The 13,361-nt window shown below is 41.8% G+C and overlaps 1 protein-coding gene across 1 annotated transcript in view; it reads left to right on the top strand.

Moving 5' to 3' along the window:
* LOC134346343 (leukemia inhibitory factor receptor) overlaps window positions 1-13,095 on the top strand; it is a 33,026-nt gene extending 19,931 nt beyond the window's left edge. The window contains exons 5-7 of the mRNA XM_063047690.1: window positions 756-852; window positions 1,404-1,485; window positions 11,915-13,095. Coding sequence (XP_062903760.1) covers window positions 756-852; window positions 1,404-1,485; window positions 11,915-12,403 — 668 coding nt within the window. The 3' untranslated portion in view covers window positions 12,404-13,095. The remainder of the gene's footprint in view (window positions 1-755; window positions 853-1,403; window positions 1,486-11,914) is intronic.
* The last annotated feature ends 266 nt before the right edge of the window (window positions 13,096-13,361 follow it).

Raw genomic sequence — 13,361 nt, forward strand, 5'->3', positions numbered from 1 at the left:
TATCACCTGTCCAGCTCTTGGCTCTATCCCTCCCCCTCCTGTCTTCTCCTATCATTTTGGATCTCCCCCTCCCCCTCCCCCTCCAACTTTCAAATCCCTTACTCACTCTTCCTTCAGTTAGTCCTGACAAAGGGTCTCGGCCTGAAACATCGACTGCACCTCCTCATACAGATGCTGCTTGGCCTGCTGCGTTCACCAGCAACTTTGATGTGTGTTGCTTGAATTTCCAGCATCTGCAGAATTCCTGTTGTTTTAGTAGTTCAAGAGAGTCATTTGTACAAATTACTGGATATTTTTTGTGCTTCATTCTTAGAGATTCTGAAGGGGGATTCCAGTGGTTTGAAAACAATCCCATGGAATCTTTCTTTTAGAAACACCACAAGGTGGTGGTCGGGTGTTCAATACAGCAGCAACCCACAAAAGAGAATGGTGATTGCAAAATGAATGAAAGGTGGCAATGGGCTAAACCACAAGTATCATTATTAATATGTAATACTTTCACTTTACAGGCTGTTGCAGCTACATACTTCTGACCAATAATAGTTTAGATAAATAACAAACGGATTTTATATATCATTTTTTTCATTATTTCAAATATTTGTTGTATAAATGAGTGGTTTATATAAGAAGATTAGTAATTCTGAAGATTGAAGTCAACCAAATCGGGACATAGCATAGACAGATCCATGTGAAATAAATTACATATACATAGAACATAAATATCTGAAATTGAAATGTTTGGATATTTGCTATAGGTGATGATGCACTGGCAGCAATTGCTGTTGGAGTTTGTGTTGCAATTATCGTCTTTGTGTTTCTGGTGACATGGATCTGCTCGCTTCTTGTTAAAAGGTAAGAAGCTTTATAATGATAGTGGCAGTATCAACAATTTGTAGTTCTGTGGCAAGATAATAATAGGTGCAACGTGGAGCGAATTTCTCTGCAACTCAGTTAATTAACTGTGTACTGCAGAACCATGTGTAATAGCAAACCACAGAAGTGAATTATGACAACAGTCAGTTGCATGGTCATGTAGTGGTTAGCTTTAGAAGACCAGCAACCTGGGTTCAATTCCTGCCACTGTCTAGAGGGACTTCGTACCTTCAGGTGTTCCTGTTCCCTCCCACATCCCAGAGACATACGAGCTAGTGGGTTAATTGGTCACATGGGTGTAATTGAGCTCTGGTGCTCAAGGGCCTGTTAGTGTGCTGTATCTCTAAGTAAATAAAAATAAATAAACATCTTTGTAAATTATTCCTAAATAAAAATAGCAGAAGGTGCTAACCCTTGGTGAGCAAGGAGTCTTCCCACTGGATTAGATTAGACACTCACATTTAGCCAACTCAAACAACACTGTATTTTCATAATTGTGAGAATCTAACTATTCAAAACTTTACTTTCAGAATAAAGAAGCAATTCTGGCCGGCTATACCGAATCCCGGAAACAGTAATGCCATCCAGATTATAGAAAGGGTTTCATCATTGGTATGTACTGCTGTGTTCTTCGCAATACAAAATGCTGGAGGAACTCAGCATCTATGAAAATGAATATACAGTCAACGTTTCAGGCAGAGTTCCCTTATAAGAACCGGAAAGGAAGATGCCAGATTTAAAAGGTGGGGGAGGGGAAGGAGGACAAGTTAGAAGGTGATAGGCAAATGAAAGAAGAGGGAAGGAGAGGGGAAAAGAAAAAAAGAGAAAAAAATTATCGCGAGGAGAAAGCAATGTTAATGCCATCAGGTTGGAGGCTACCTGGACAGGATATGAGATTTGCTCCTTCACCCTGAGAGTAGCCTCGTCATGGTAGAGGAGGTCGTGGACATGTACCAGAATAGGAAAGGGTATAGGAAATAAATTAGTTGGCCACAGGGAAATTCCGCTTTTGGCAGATGGAGCAGGGGTGCTCGACAAAGCGGTCCCCCAATTTACGATGGGACTCACCAATGTAGAGGAGGCTGCATTGGGAGCACTGGACACCATAGACAACTCCAGTTGATTCACAGGTGAAGTGTTGCCTCAACTGGAAGGACTCTTTCGGGCTCTGAATGGAGATGAGGGAGGGGATGAACGGGCAACTGTAACACTTTCTCCCCTTGCAGAGGTAAGTATGGGAGGGACGAGTGGAGAAGGGAATCACAGAAGGAGTTAACCCTGCAGAAAGCGGGGTGGGAGGGGTGGGCACATAGGATGCCTTCGGGGATGACGGAAGTTGTAGAGAATGATGTGTTGGATGTGGAGGCTCATGGGGTGGTAGGTGCGGACAAGAGGAACTCTGTTCCTGTTAAGGCAGTGGAAAGATGGGTGAGTGTGATGTCTGGGAGATAGAAATTTGCATTAGGGCAGCATCAGTGGTGGAGGAAGGGAAATCTCAGTCTTTGAAGAAGGAGGGCATCCCCGATGTCCTGTAACCTGGGAACAGATGCAGCAGAGATGAGGGAACTAAGAAAAGGGAATAGCATTTTTACAGGAGACAGGTGGGAAGAGGTATTGTCAAGATAACTCTGAGAATTGGTAGGCTTATAAAGGATGTCAGTATTCAATAGAACGCAGTGTTCTTTATTTGGTAACCTCTGGAGAAAAACCTTCCATCTCTACATTTGGTTAATAATTTTGGTGGTATTAAACAACCCCCTCTGGGGAAGGAGGAAAATGCTTGAGGAGTTCAGAAGTGTGCAGCTCCTCCACACCCCCATACCATTTTATTGTATTAGTAGGTGTGGTGGTTTTGATCTAGATGCAAGTAAGCATTGTACCACAGCAGTTAGTGCATATGCTTTATTGTATTAGTAGGTGTGGTGATTTTGATCTAGATGCAGGTAAGCATTGGACCATAGCAGTTAGTGCATATGTTTTATTGTATTAGTAGGTGTGGTGATTTTGATCTAGATGCAGGTAAGCATTGGACCATAGCAGTTAGTGCATATGTTTTATTGTATTAGTAGGTGTGGTGATTTTGATCTAGATGCAGGTAAGCATTGGACCATAGCAGTTAGTGCATATGTTTTACAATGCCAGTGATCATGGGCAGGTGTTCAGCTCCCTCCACTGTCCGTCAGGAGTTTGTACGTTCTCCCTCCGATCGCATGGGTGTTCTGGTTTTCTCTCACATTTCAAAGACATGGTTAGAGTTATTGAGTTGTGGGCAGGCTGTGTTGACATTAGAATTGTGGTGACAGTTGCAGGCTGCCCAGCACAATCTTCGGACACAGAATGATGCATTTCACTGTATGTTTTAATGCACATGTGACAAACAAAGCAAATAAAGCCAATGGTAATAAAACTAAGGGTATTCGTTCACCAAAGTGTAGCCAACAATAATAAATTTAACATAAGAGTGCCACGGGGTGGAGGATTGTTATAAACCTTTAAGTTAGGGCTCAATTTCTCAATCCTCTTCCCATTTAGGATCAGAAACTTGGTGTTACATAGAGGAACAGATGGAGGACATTTGGCCCTTAAATTCCATGTTAGTTCCAGTACAGCAAGTGAAGCAGTCCTATTCATTTGCCATTTCCCCATAACCCTGTGATTGTTTTTTTCCAATCCAATTTCTTCTTGAAAGTCTTGCCGCATCACCCTTACAGGTAGAGTGTTCTGGATCATAATTACCCTGTACAAAATGAGTTTTAGATCTCCCGTGTATCTGTTGTTCATCATTTGAATCTAGCATTTTCTGCTTTTATTTCAGATTTTCAGCATCTGCAATGTTTTAATTTTCTTTCTTTCTATTTTTTTCTTTTTATACCTTTCATGGTCTTCTCTGAATTTTCATTGATCTAAATGGGAGCAAACATAAATAATCCATTAAAACTCGTTAGCTTTAAGTTCTCGCCCTGGGACTATACTCATAAATCTCTTTGTGCCCACTCCATGACCAAAACATCCCTCTTAAAGTGAAACTCCATGACAGGACATAAACCCTTACTTGTGACCAAAGCAGTCTATTCAGATTCTACACAAGCTTACTCCTGTTATATTTTTATGTTTCTATTTATGAATCCTAGGATCATCTCATTTGCTTTATTAACAACTCTCTCAATATGTCTTGTCATTCCCAAAGGTTTCCAAAATATTAATCTAAAGTAAAACATTTTAATCTTCCTGTTCCTCAGGTCTAGGGGTTTGATTCAAATAACTGGGGTCCCCCGTCCTTTGTCAAATCTGAGCTGGCATTGGATCAAAGAGCGAACCCCTTGAAGAATACCTATAGTCCCAGCAGGACTGGTCATCAACATCAGACTCTAGTGACACCTAGTCATGGAGTGTGAAGATAGATGTTGTAGGACTTGTAGTTGGGCCCTCTCATTCTGGGACTTATTTCAGAGCCATCATCTACTGCCAGCAAATTTCAACCCAATAATGCATCAGGAGGAGAACTATCTCCAATAGCAACCTTGGCTTGACAACACATTTCTCTGCCCCTCTTTCCAATTTTGTGGAAACATCCCTCCTTTGAACAACTGACATTTGAAGTTGGCCAGTTTGGAGAACTTTGTGTATAAACCAACATTCTGACACTGATAGTGAAGCAGATAGCTCCTCCCTCTGCCACCTGGCTTTTTAGTCAGGGCTCCTGTCATATGACAGATAAACCAGTGGTGCTGGCTTGCAGAAAGCCAACAGGTTTGGAGAGTTGTCAAGCAGGATTTGGGCTGCTCCCTTTGCCTGATTCATGCATCAGGTTATTCTGGATTTTGACCCATGAGTTGGACGAGATTGTTATTAATACCTATAAAATACAATCATAACTTACTGGTTTAGCTGGGAATTATATGAAGCAAATGAAACACCTGGAAATCTATTTTGTTTTTGGTCTTAAGGGTGGATTTTTATTTTACAATTTACTATAAACTTGTTATTGATTGAAGCATATTGTAGGTTCTTCGAGGTTGTCTGTAGACCTGTGCATATTTAATTAACAATTTAATTACACAGAAAATCAAGCAAACACCAAATTTATTCCCATCTGTTGGTTTTGAACTGAGTTGTAGACTGCAATGAGATGTGATCAGATGATTAAAGTGTAGCAACTCTCTATCCACAGTAGCTAACAGACATTACCTCAATCAGAGAATAATCTGGGGGATGTAATAAATTGGATTCATAATTGGCTCAGTGTAGGAAGCTGAAGGTGATAGTCAAGGGTTGTTTCTCAGACTGGGAGCCTGTGTCAAGTGGAGTGCCACAGGGGTCAACGCTGGAAAAATTTAATCTTATAAACACATTGTTTGTAATTTATATAAATGATTTGAATGTAACTCAGCAAGGCATGGTAAGTTTGCAAATGATACTAAATTGGGTGGATGTGTAGATGGTCATAGATTCATAGAGCACTACAGCTCAGAAGCAGGCCTTTGGCCCAGCTAGTCCATGCTAAACTATTATTCTGCTCAGTCCCATCAATGCGCACCTGAACCACTCCTCTCCCATCCATGTACCTATCCAAACCTCACCTAAATGTTAAAATCAAACCTGCACCCACCATTTCCATAGAACCATAGAACCATAGAAATTACAGCACAGAAACAGGCCCTTTGGCCCTTCTTGGCTGTGCTGAACCATTTTCTGCCTAGTCCCACTGACCTGCACACGGACCATATCCCTCCATACACCTCCCACCCATGTATCTGTCCAAATTATTCTTAAATGTTAAAAAAGAACCCGCATTTACCACCTTGTCTGGCCGCTCATTCCATACTCCCACCACTCTCTGTGTGAAGAAGCCCCCCCTAATGTTCCCTTTAAACTTTTCCCCCCTCACCCTTAACCCATGTCCTCTGGTTTTTTTCTCCCCTTGCCTCAGTGGAAAAAGCCTGCTTGCATTCACTCTATCTATACCCATCATAATTTTATATACCTCTATCAAATCTCCCCTCATTCTTCTACGCTCCAGGGAATAAAGTCCTAACCTATTCAACCCTTCTCTGTAACTGAGTTTCTCAAGTCCCGGCAACATCCTTGTAAACCTTCTCTGCACTCTTTCAACCTTATTTATATCCTTCCTGTAATTTGGTGACCAAAACTGAAGACAATACTCCAGATTCGGCCTCACCAATGCCTTATACAACCTCATCATAACATTCCAGCTCTTATACTCAATACTTCGATTAATAAAGGCCAATGTACCAAAAGCACTCTTTACGACCCATCTACCTGTGACGAGACTTTTAGGGAATTTTGTATCTGTATTCCCAGATCCCTCTGTTCCACTGCACTCCTCAGTGCCTTACCATTAACCCTGTATGTTCTACGTTGGTTTGTCCTTCCAACGTGCAATACCTCACACTTGTCAGTATTAAACTCCATCTGCCATTTTTCAGCCCATATTTCCAGCTGGTCCAAGTCCCTCTGCAGGCTCTGAAAACCTTCCTCACTGTTTACTGCACCTCCAATCTTTGTATCATCAGCAAACTTGCTGATCCAATTTACCACATTATCATCCAGATCATTGATATAGATGACAAATAACAATGGACCCAGCACTGATCCCTGTGGCACACCAGTAGTCACAGGCCTCCACTCAGAGAAGCAATTCTCTACCACCACTCTCTGGCTTCTTCCATCGAGCCAACGTCTAATCCAATTTACCACCTCTCCATGTATACCTAGCAACTGAATTTTCCTAACTAACCTCCCATGCGGGACCTTGTCAAAGGCCTTACTGAAGTCCATGTAGACAATATCCACTGCCTTCCTTTCATCCACTTTCCTGGTAACCTCCTCGAAAAACTCCAACAGATTGGTCAAACATGACCTACCACGCACAAAGCCATGTTGACTCTCCCTAATAAGCCCCTGTCTATCCAAATGCTTGTAGATTCTGTCTCTTAGTACTCCCTCCAATAACTTACCTACTACTGACGTTAAACTCACCGGCCTATAATTTCCTGGATTACTTTTCGATCCTTTTTTAAACAACGGAACAACATGAGCCACTCTCCAATCCTCCGGCACTTCACCCGTAGACAGCGACATTTTAAATATTTCTGCCAGGGCCCCCGCAATTTCAACACTAGTCTCCTTCAAGGTCCGAGGGAACACTCTGTCAGGTCCCGGGGATTTATCCACTTTAATTTTCCTCAAGACAGCAAGCACCTCCTCTTTTTCAATCTGTACAGTTTCCATGGTCTCACTACTTGATTCCCTCAATTCCATAGATTTCATGCCAGCTTCCTTAGTAAATACAGACGCAAAAAACCTATTTAAGATCTCCCCCATTTCCTTTGGTTCCGCACAAAGCCGACCACTCTGATCTTCAAGAGGACCAATTTTATCCCTTACAATCCTTTTGCTCTTAATATACTTGTAAAAGCTCTTTGGATTATCCTTCACTTTGACCGCCAAGGCAACCTCATGTCTTCTTTTAGCCCTCCTGTTTTCTTTCTTAAGTATTTTCTTGCACTTCTTATACTCCTCAAGCACCTGATTTACCCCCTGTTTCCTATACATTTCATACAACTCCCTCTTCTTCTTTATCAGAGTTGCAATATCCCTTGAGAACCAAGGTTCCTTATTCCTATTCAATTTGCCTTTAATCTTGACAGGAACATACAAACTCTGCACTCTCAAAATTTCCCCTTTGAAGGCTTCCCACCTACCAATCACATCTTTGCCAGAGAACAACCTGTCCCAATCCACGCTTTTTAGATCCTTTCTCATTTCTTCAAATTTGGCCTTCTTCCAGTTCAGAACCTCAACCCTAGGACCAGATCTATCCTTGTCCATGATCAAATTGAAACTAATGGTGTTATGATCACTGGAACCAAAGTGCTCCCCTACACAGACTTCTGTCACTTGCCCTAAATCGTTTCCTAACAGGAGATCCAATATTGCATCCCCTCTAGTTGGTCCCTCTATATATTGATTTAGAAAACTTTCCTGAACACATTTTACAAACTCTAAACCATCTAGACCCCTAACAGTATGGGAGTCCCAATCAATGTATGGAAAATTAAAATCCCCTACCACCACAACTTTATGTTTCCTGCAGTTGCCTGCTATCACTCTGCAGATTTGCTCTTCCAAGTCTCATTGACTATTGGGTGGTCTGTAATACAATCCCACTAATGTGGCCATACCCTTCCTGTTTCTCAGCTCCACCCATTAAGGACTCAGTAGACAAGCCCTCTAATCTGTCCTGCCTGAGCACTGCTGTAATATTTTCCCTAACAAGCAATGCTACTCCCCCACCTTTCATTCCTCTGCCTCGATCACATCTGAAACATCGGAACCCTGGAATATTAAGCTGCCAGTCCTGCCCCTCCTGTAGCCAAGTTTCACTAATTGCTACAACATCATAATTCCACGTGTCAATCCACGCCCTCAACTCATCCGCCTTCCCCGCAATACTCCTAGCATTGAAATATATACACCTCAGAAGATTTTTACCACCACTCACAACCTTTCTATCAGCAGATTTGCTGAAACTTTCAACATCATTTATTTTCACCCCAGCCACACTGTCAGCTCTGGCACTCTGGTTCCCATCCCCCTGCAAATCTAGTTTAAAGCCTCCCCAATAGCACTAACAAACCTCCCTGAAAGGATATTGGTCCCCCTGTGGTTCAAGTGTAACCCTTCTCTCTTGTACAGGTCCCACCTGCCCCAGAAGAGGTCCACACTCTGTTCCGTTCCACACTCTGAATGAAAAAGTTCCCCCTCATGTTCCCCTTGGACATTTCACTTTTCACCCTTCAACCATGACCTTTAGTGGTCACCTCACACAACTGCAATGGAAAAAGTCTGCTTGCATTTACTTCATCTGTACCCCTCATAATTTCATAGACCACTGTCAAAACTCCCCTCATTTTCCTGCAGGGAATAAAGTCCTAACTATTCAACCTTTCCCTGTAACTCAGATCCTTAAATCCATAAGAACATAAGACACAGGAGACCAAATATGGCCATCTGGCCCATTGAGTCTGCTCCTTCATTCTGTCATGGCTGATTTATTATCCTTCTCAACCCCATTCTCCTGCCTTCTCCCCTTAACCTTTGATGCCCTGACTAATCAAAAACCTATCAACCTCCACTTTAAATATACTCATTGCCTCGGCCACCACAACTGCCTGTGGCAATGAATTCTACAGATTATTACCCCTCTGACTAATGAAATTCCTCCTCATCACTTTTCTAACTGGATGTTCCTCTAATCTGAGACCGTGCTCTTTGGTCCTACACTCACTCACAAAAGGAAACATCCTTCCTACATCCACTCTATCTAAACCTTTCAATGTTTGATTGGTCTCAGTGAGATTCCCACTTTCTTCTAAACTCCAGCGAGTACTGGCCCAGAGCCATCAAACGCTCCTCACACGATAACCCTTTCATGTCTGGAATCATTCTTGTGAACCTCCTTGAACCCTCTCCAATGTCAGCTTATCCTGTCTTAGATAAGTGGCCCATAACTGCTCACAGTACTCCAAGTGCAGTCTGACCAATACCTTACAAAGCATCAGCATTACATCCTTACTCTTACAATCTAGTCTTCTCAAAATGAATACTGATTTTGCATTTGCTTTCCTCATCACCAACTCAACCTGCAAATTAACCTTTAGGAAATCCTGCACAAGGCTTCCAAGTCCCCTTGCACCTCTGATTTTTGAATTTTCTCCCCATTCAGAAAATAGTCTACGTCTTTATTTCTTCTACCAAAGTGCATGACCATACACTCCCCTACACTATATTCCCTCTGACACTTCTTTGCTCATTCTCCCAATCTATCTAAGACCTTCTGCAGGCCCCCTGCTTCCTCAACACCAACTTGCCCCCTCACCTAGCTTCATATGATCTACAAATTTGGCCACAAAGCCATCAATTACAGCATACAAATCATTTACTTACAACATGAAAGGAAGTGGTCCCAAAACCGATCCCTGTGGAACATCACTAGTTACTGGCAGTCGACCAGAAAAGGCCTCCTATATTCCCACTCCTTTTCTCCAGCCAGTCAGCCAATCTTCTGTCTGGGCAATATCCTTGCAAATGTTCTCTGTACTCTTTCAATCTTATTGATATAGTGTGGAAGGTTATGAAAAATTAAGCGGGATTTTAATTAGCCAGGTATGTGGACTGAGGATTAGCAAATGACTTTCAATCCATGTAAATGTGAGGTATTGCAATTTGGGAGATCAAACCAGGGTGGGGCTTATAGAGTGAATGGTATGGCCCTGGGAAATGTTAATGGAACAGAGGGACCTAGGAATGCAAGTTCTTAGTTCGTTGAAGGCAGTGTCTCAGGTGAAGAAGGCATTTGGCACGCTTCATCAGTCAGGGCACAGAGCACAGAAGTTTGGGAGTTACTTTGCAGTTATGTATGTTGTCAGTGGGGATTCTCTTGGAATATTGAGTATAGTTGTGGTCACCCTGTAATGGGAAAGATGGTACTAAATTAGAAAGAGTGTAGAAAAGATTTACCAACATGTTGCCTAAACTTCAGTGCCTGAATTACAGGAGAGATTGTACAGGCTGGAACTTTGTTCCCAGAAATGTAGGAGATTGAGCGATGACCTAATAGCGTATATGGAAGATGAGGGGCATTGTCAGGGTGAAAGCAATAGTCATTTCCCAGGGAAGAGGTGCTAAAAACAAAAGGGCATTTGTTGAATATCTGTGGTGACAGATTGAGGAATCAGGGGCAGGTTGAGACAGATGCATTAGCAACCTTGAAAAGCCATCTAAATACTGCAAGTCCATGGATAGGAGGTGTTTACAGGGCAATGGATCAAGCATGGTAGACATGGTCGAGTTGGGCTGAACAGCCTGTTTCCATGCAGTAAGACTCTATAATCAGCTAAGCTTCTATCACAGAGACTTGTGTGCACTGCCGCTTCAGAATGAGTCATTTTAAATTCATATATTAATCATATTCATGATAGAAACTTGTATTAACTGATTAGAATCAAGAACCTACATGCATGGCAAGTTAAGATGTTCAGGATAATAAGACCAGAAGTAGGCATCTGGCCCTTTCTGCCTCCTCTGCCATTCATTATGAGCCTCTCCTCCACATTTCCTTTTTGGACTTTTGATTTGCACTGTTCTTCCTCATCTGATTTCTCCTTTCGGATTGCGTCAGTTCTGGCTAGAATATTCTGTCACTGTCTTGCCTTGTTGCAGCTACATTATACCAATCAGATATCATTAGCATAGCAGCTGCCTCCGTATCTGCAGCAGGATCTGACTCGAGCTTGAGGTTTGACTGTGTCTGCTTTCTGTTGCTCATCCAACTCTAAATGCAGTTGTTCAGCAGCTAGAGTCTCATACACCACAGGATCTTCTTCAGACAATATGCAGACTCAGCTTTTCGATTTGTATTCTCAGTCCTTTGCAGTTTGCCCCCATGGATTACATTGGCATCAAAATGAGTTCCACCTCACTTGAACTACTGTAAAGCACATTGTCCAATTCATTTATTATAACAATACGTGACAAAACTGTACTCCTTTTTACAACTTCCTATGAATAGTAATCACCTCAAGTCTAAGAATGGACCATCAATAGAGACCTTAGTGAAATGAAGGGAATTTGAGGGTTATGGAAAACAAGCAAAAAATGCAGCTGAGGCCAAGATCAAATAGGTTGCAGTCTTACTTCATAGTGGTGCAGGCTTGAGAGAGCATTTGATGCACTTTTGCTCCTATTTCTCATCAGTTGTAAGCATGAAAAAATGTAAAATATTTTATTAAAAGTTTGTGGAGTAAATTAACACTGACACTTGTATAGATGTCTTCTAAGGAGCTTGTATGTCATTCAGTAATTAATGCTTATTTTCTCCCTGGTCTGCTCTAAATCTAAGATTAAATATTTCCTTTGTCTCGGCTTCTCCTATTCTTTCTCCATTTTATGCCACCTAGTCTACTGTCTGACAATATAGATTTTATAATTGTGAATACATGTCATTCTCTCCCTTCAGCCTCACCTGGACAGTGAATCATCAGAACTGAATTCAAACTTGCTTGACATAAAAAGAGAAGAGGAACTTGAAAACCTTCACACTATTGAAGAGATCACCAGTTCATTCATAGATTATGGGCTGCAAGAGAATGAACCAAAAAACGTACCAGACCAGAAACCCAAAAATGAGGTCACACAAAAGCCAACTGTTGTGCAGTTCACTGACTACACAACGATGGAGAACTTCCAACAAATAATGTCGATTATTCCAAGCAATAATATACAGCCTACTAGAAGTGAAACAGAGTATAATGCTGAAACAGAGTATCAGCAGAGTGACAACTTAATTCTGAATTACACAAAGCAAGGATTCCATCATATGAGCACAAACACAACAGAAGGAAATCCATTAGTTGCTACGGAATGCTCTGCATTGCTTGTAAATCCTGATAACATTACAGATGCACAGGCCCTTCAGTCACAAGGGTTATTAGAAACAAATTCGTGAATACCGTTGGTGGAAAATGCTCAAACAGATGATTCAAAGGCTGTTCCTATAAATGCATGTTTTCAGCCACATTCAAGCAGTGCAATGCGGTGAAATTAAAGCTATGCAACCTGCTAAATGTACTGTACTGAAAGTATAAAACATACCAATTGTATGACTGTGCAGATGCACTACTTCAGATATGGTACCTTTCGGGCCAAGGGCTCTCACGTGTGGCATGAGAAATGTGGTGGAGAACGTTGGCGGTGGAAGTTCAAATAAAATTGTTAATAGTTGTCTGAAGTGAGGCATGGTGGTGGTGGAAGTGCCAGAGTTTGTCTGAATTAGTCAGAATGCCAGAAAAAGGTGGTGGTGTTGGTAGTAGACACTAAACTTCAGGGATGTCATTTATATTCCTTCCACTTACGTGAAGGCACCTTTGTCTTTAACAGTCCAACACTCAGACAGAGCAAATGACAAAAGGGCAGTGATTACAACGTTATGGTAGAGCAAGTTACAACTTGCCTGATCCTCTCTGCAACCAGACTGTCACAAGTTGGTGAAGATTAGCAAAACCTCATCTGCTTTGCACCATGGTTTGTGGGAGAAGTTGGGGAGCCCACACAGTGAGAAAGTCAAGGACTTCAAAGGACATCCAGCATGCAAGCAATGATCCAGAACCAGAGAACATGGATATATAAAACTGCAACTGAACTGAGGGCATGAAGGAATTAATGTAATAAAATTCTCCATTATACTGTAAGTATGAACACTGGTGTTGTAATGTGTCATATTTTGCTTGTGCTGAACAAAATATTATCACTGAGGTATTGCACGTTGGAAGGACAAACCAAGGTAGAACATACAGGGTTAATGGTAAGGCACTGAGGAGTGCAGTAGAACAGAGGGATCTGGGAATACAGATACAAAATTCCCTAAAAGTGGCATCACAGGCAGATAGGGACGTAAAGAGAGCTTT

Source organism: Mobula hypostoma, chromosome 5 (genome assembly GCF_963921235.1).
Source record: "Mobula hypostoma chromosome 5, sMobHyp1.1, whole genome shotgun sequence".
Taxonomy (NCBI): domain Eukaryota; kingdom Metazoa; phylum Chordata; class Chondrichthyes; order Myliobatiformes; family Myliobatidae; genus Mobula; species Mobula hypostoma.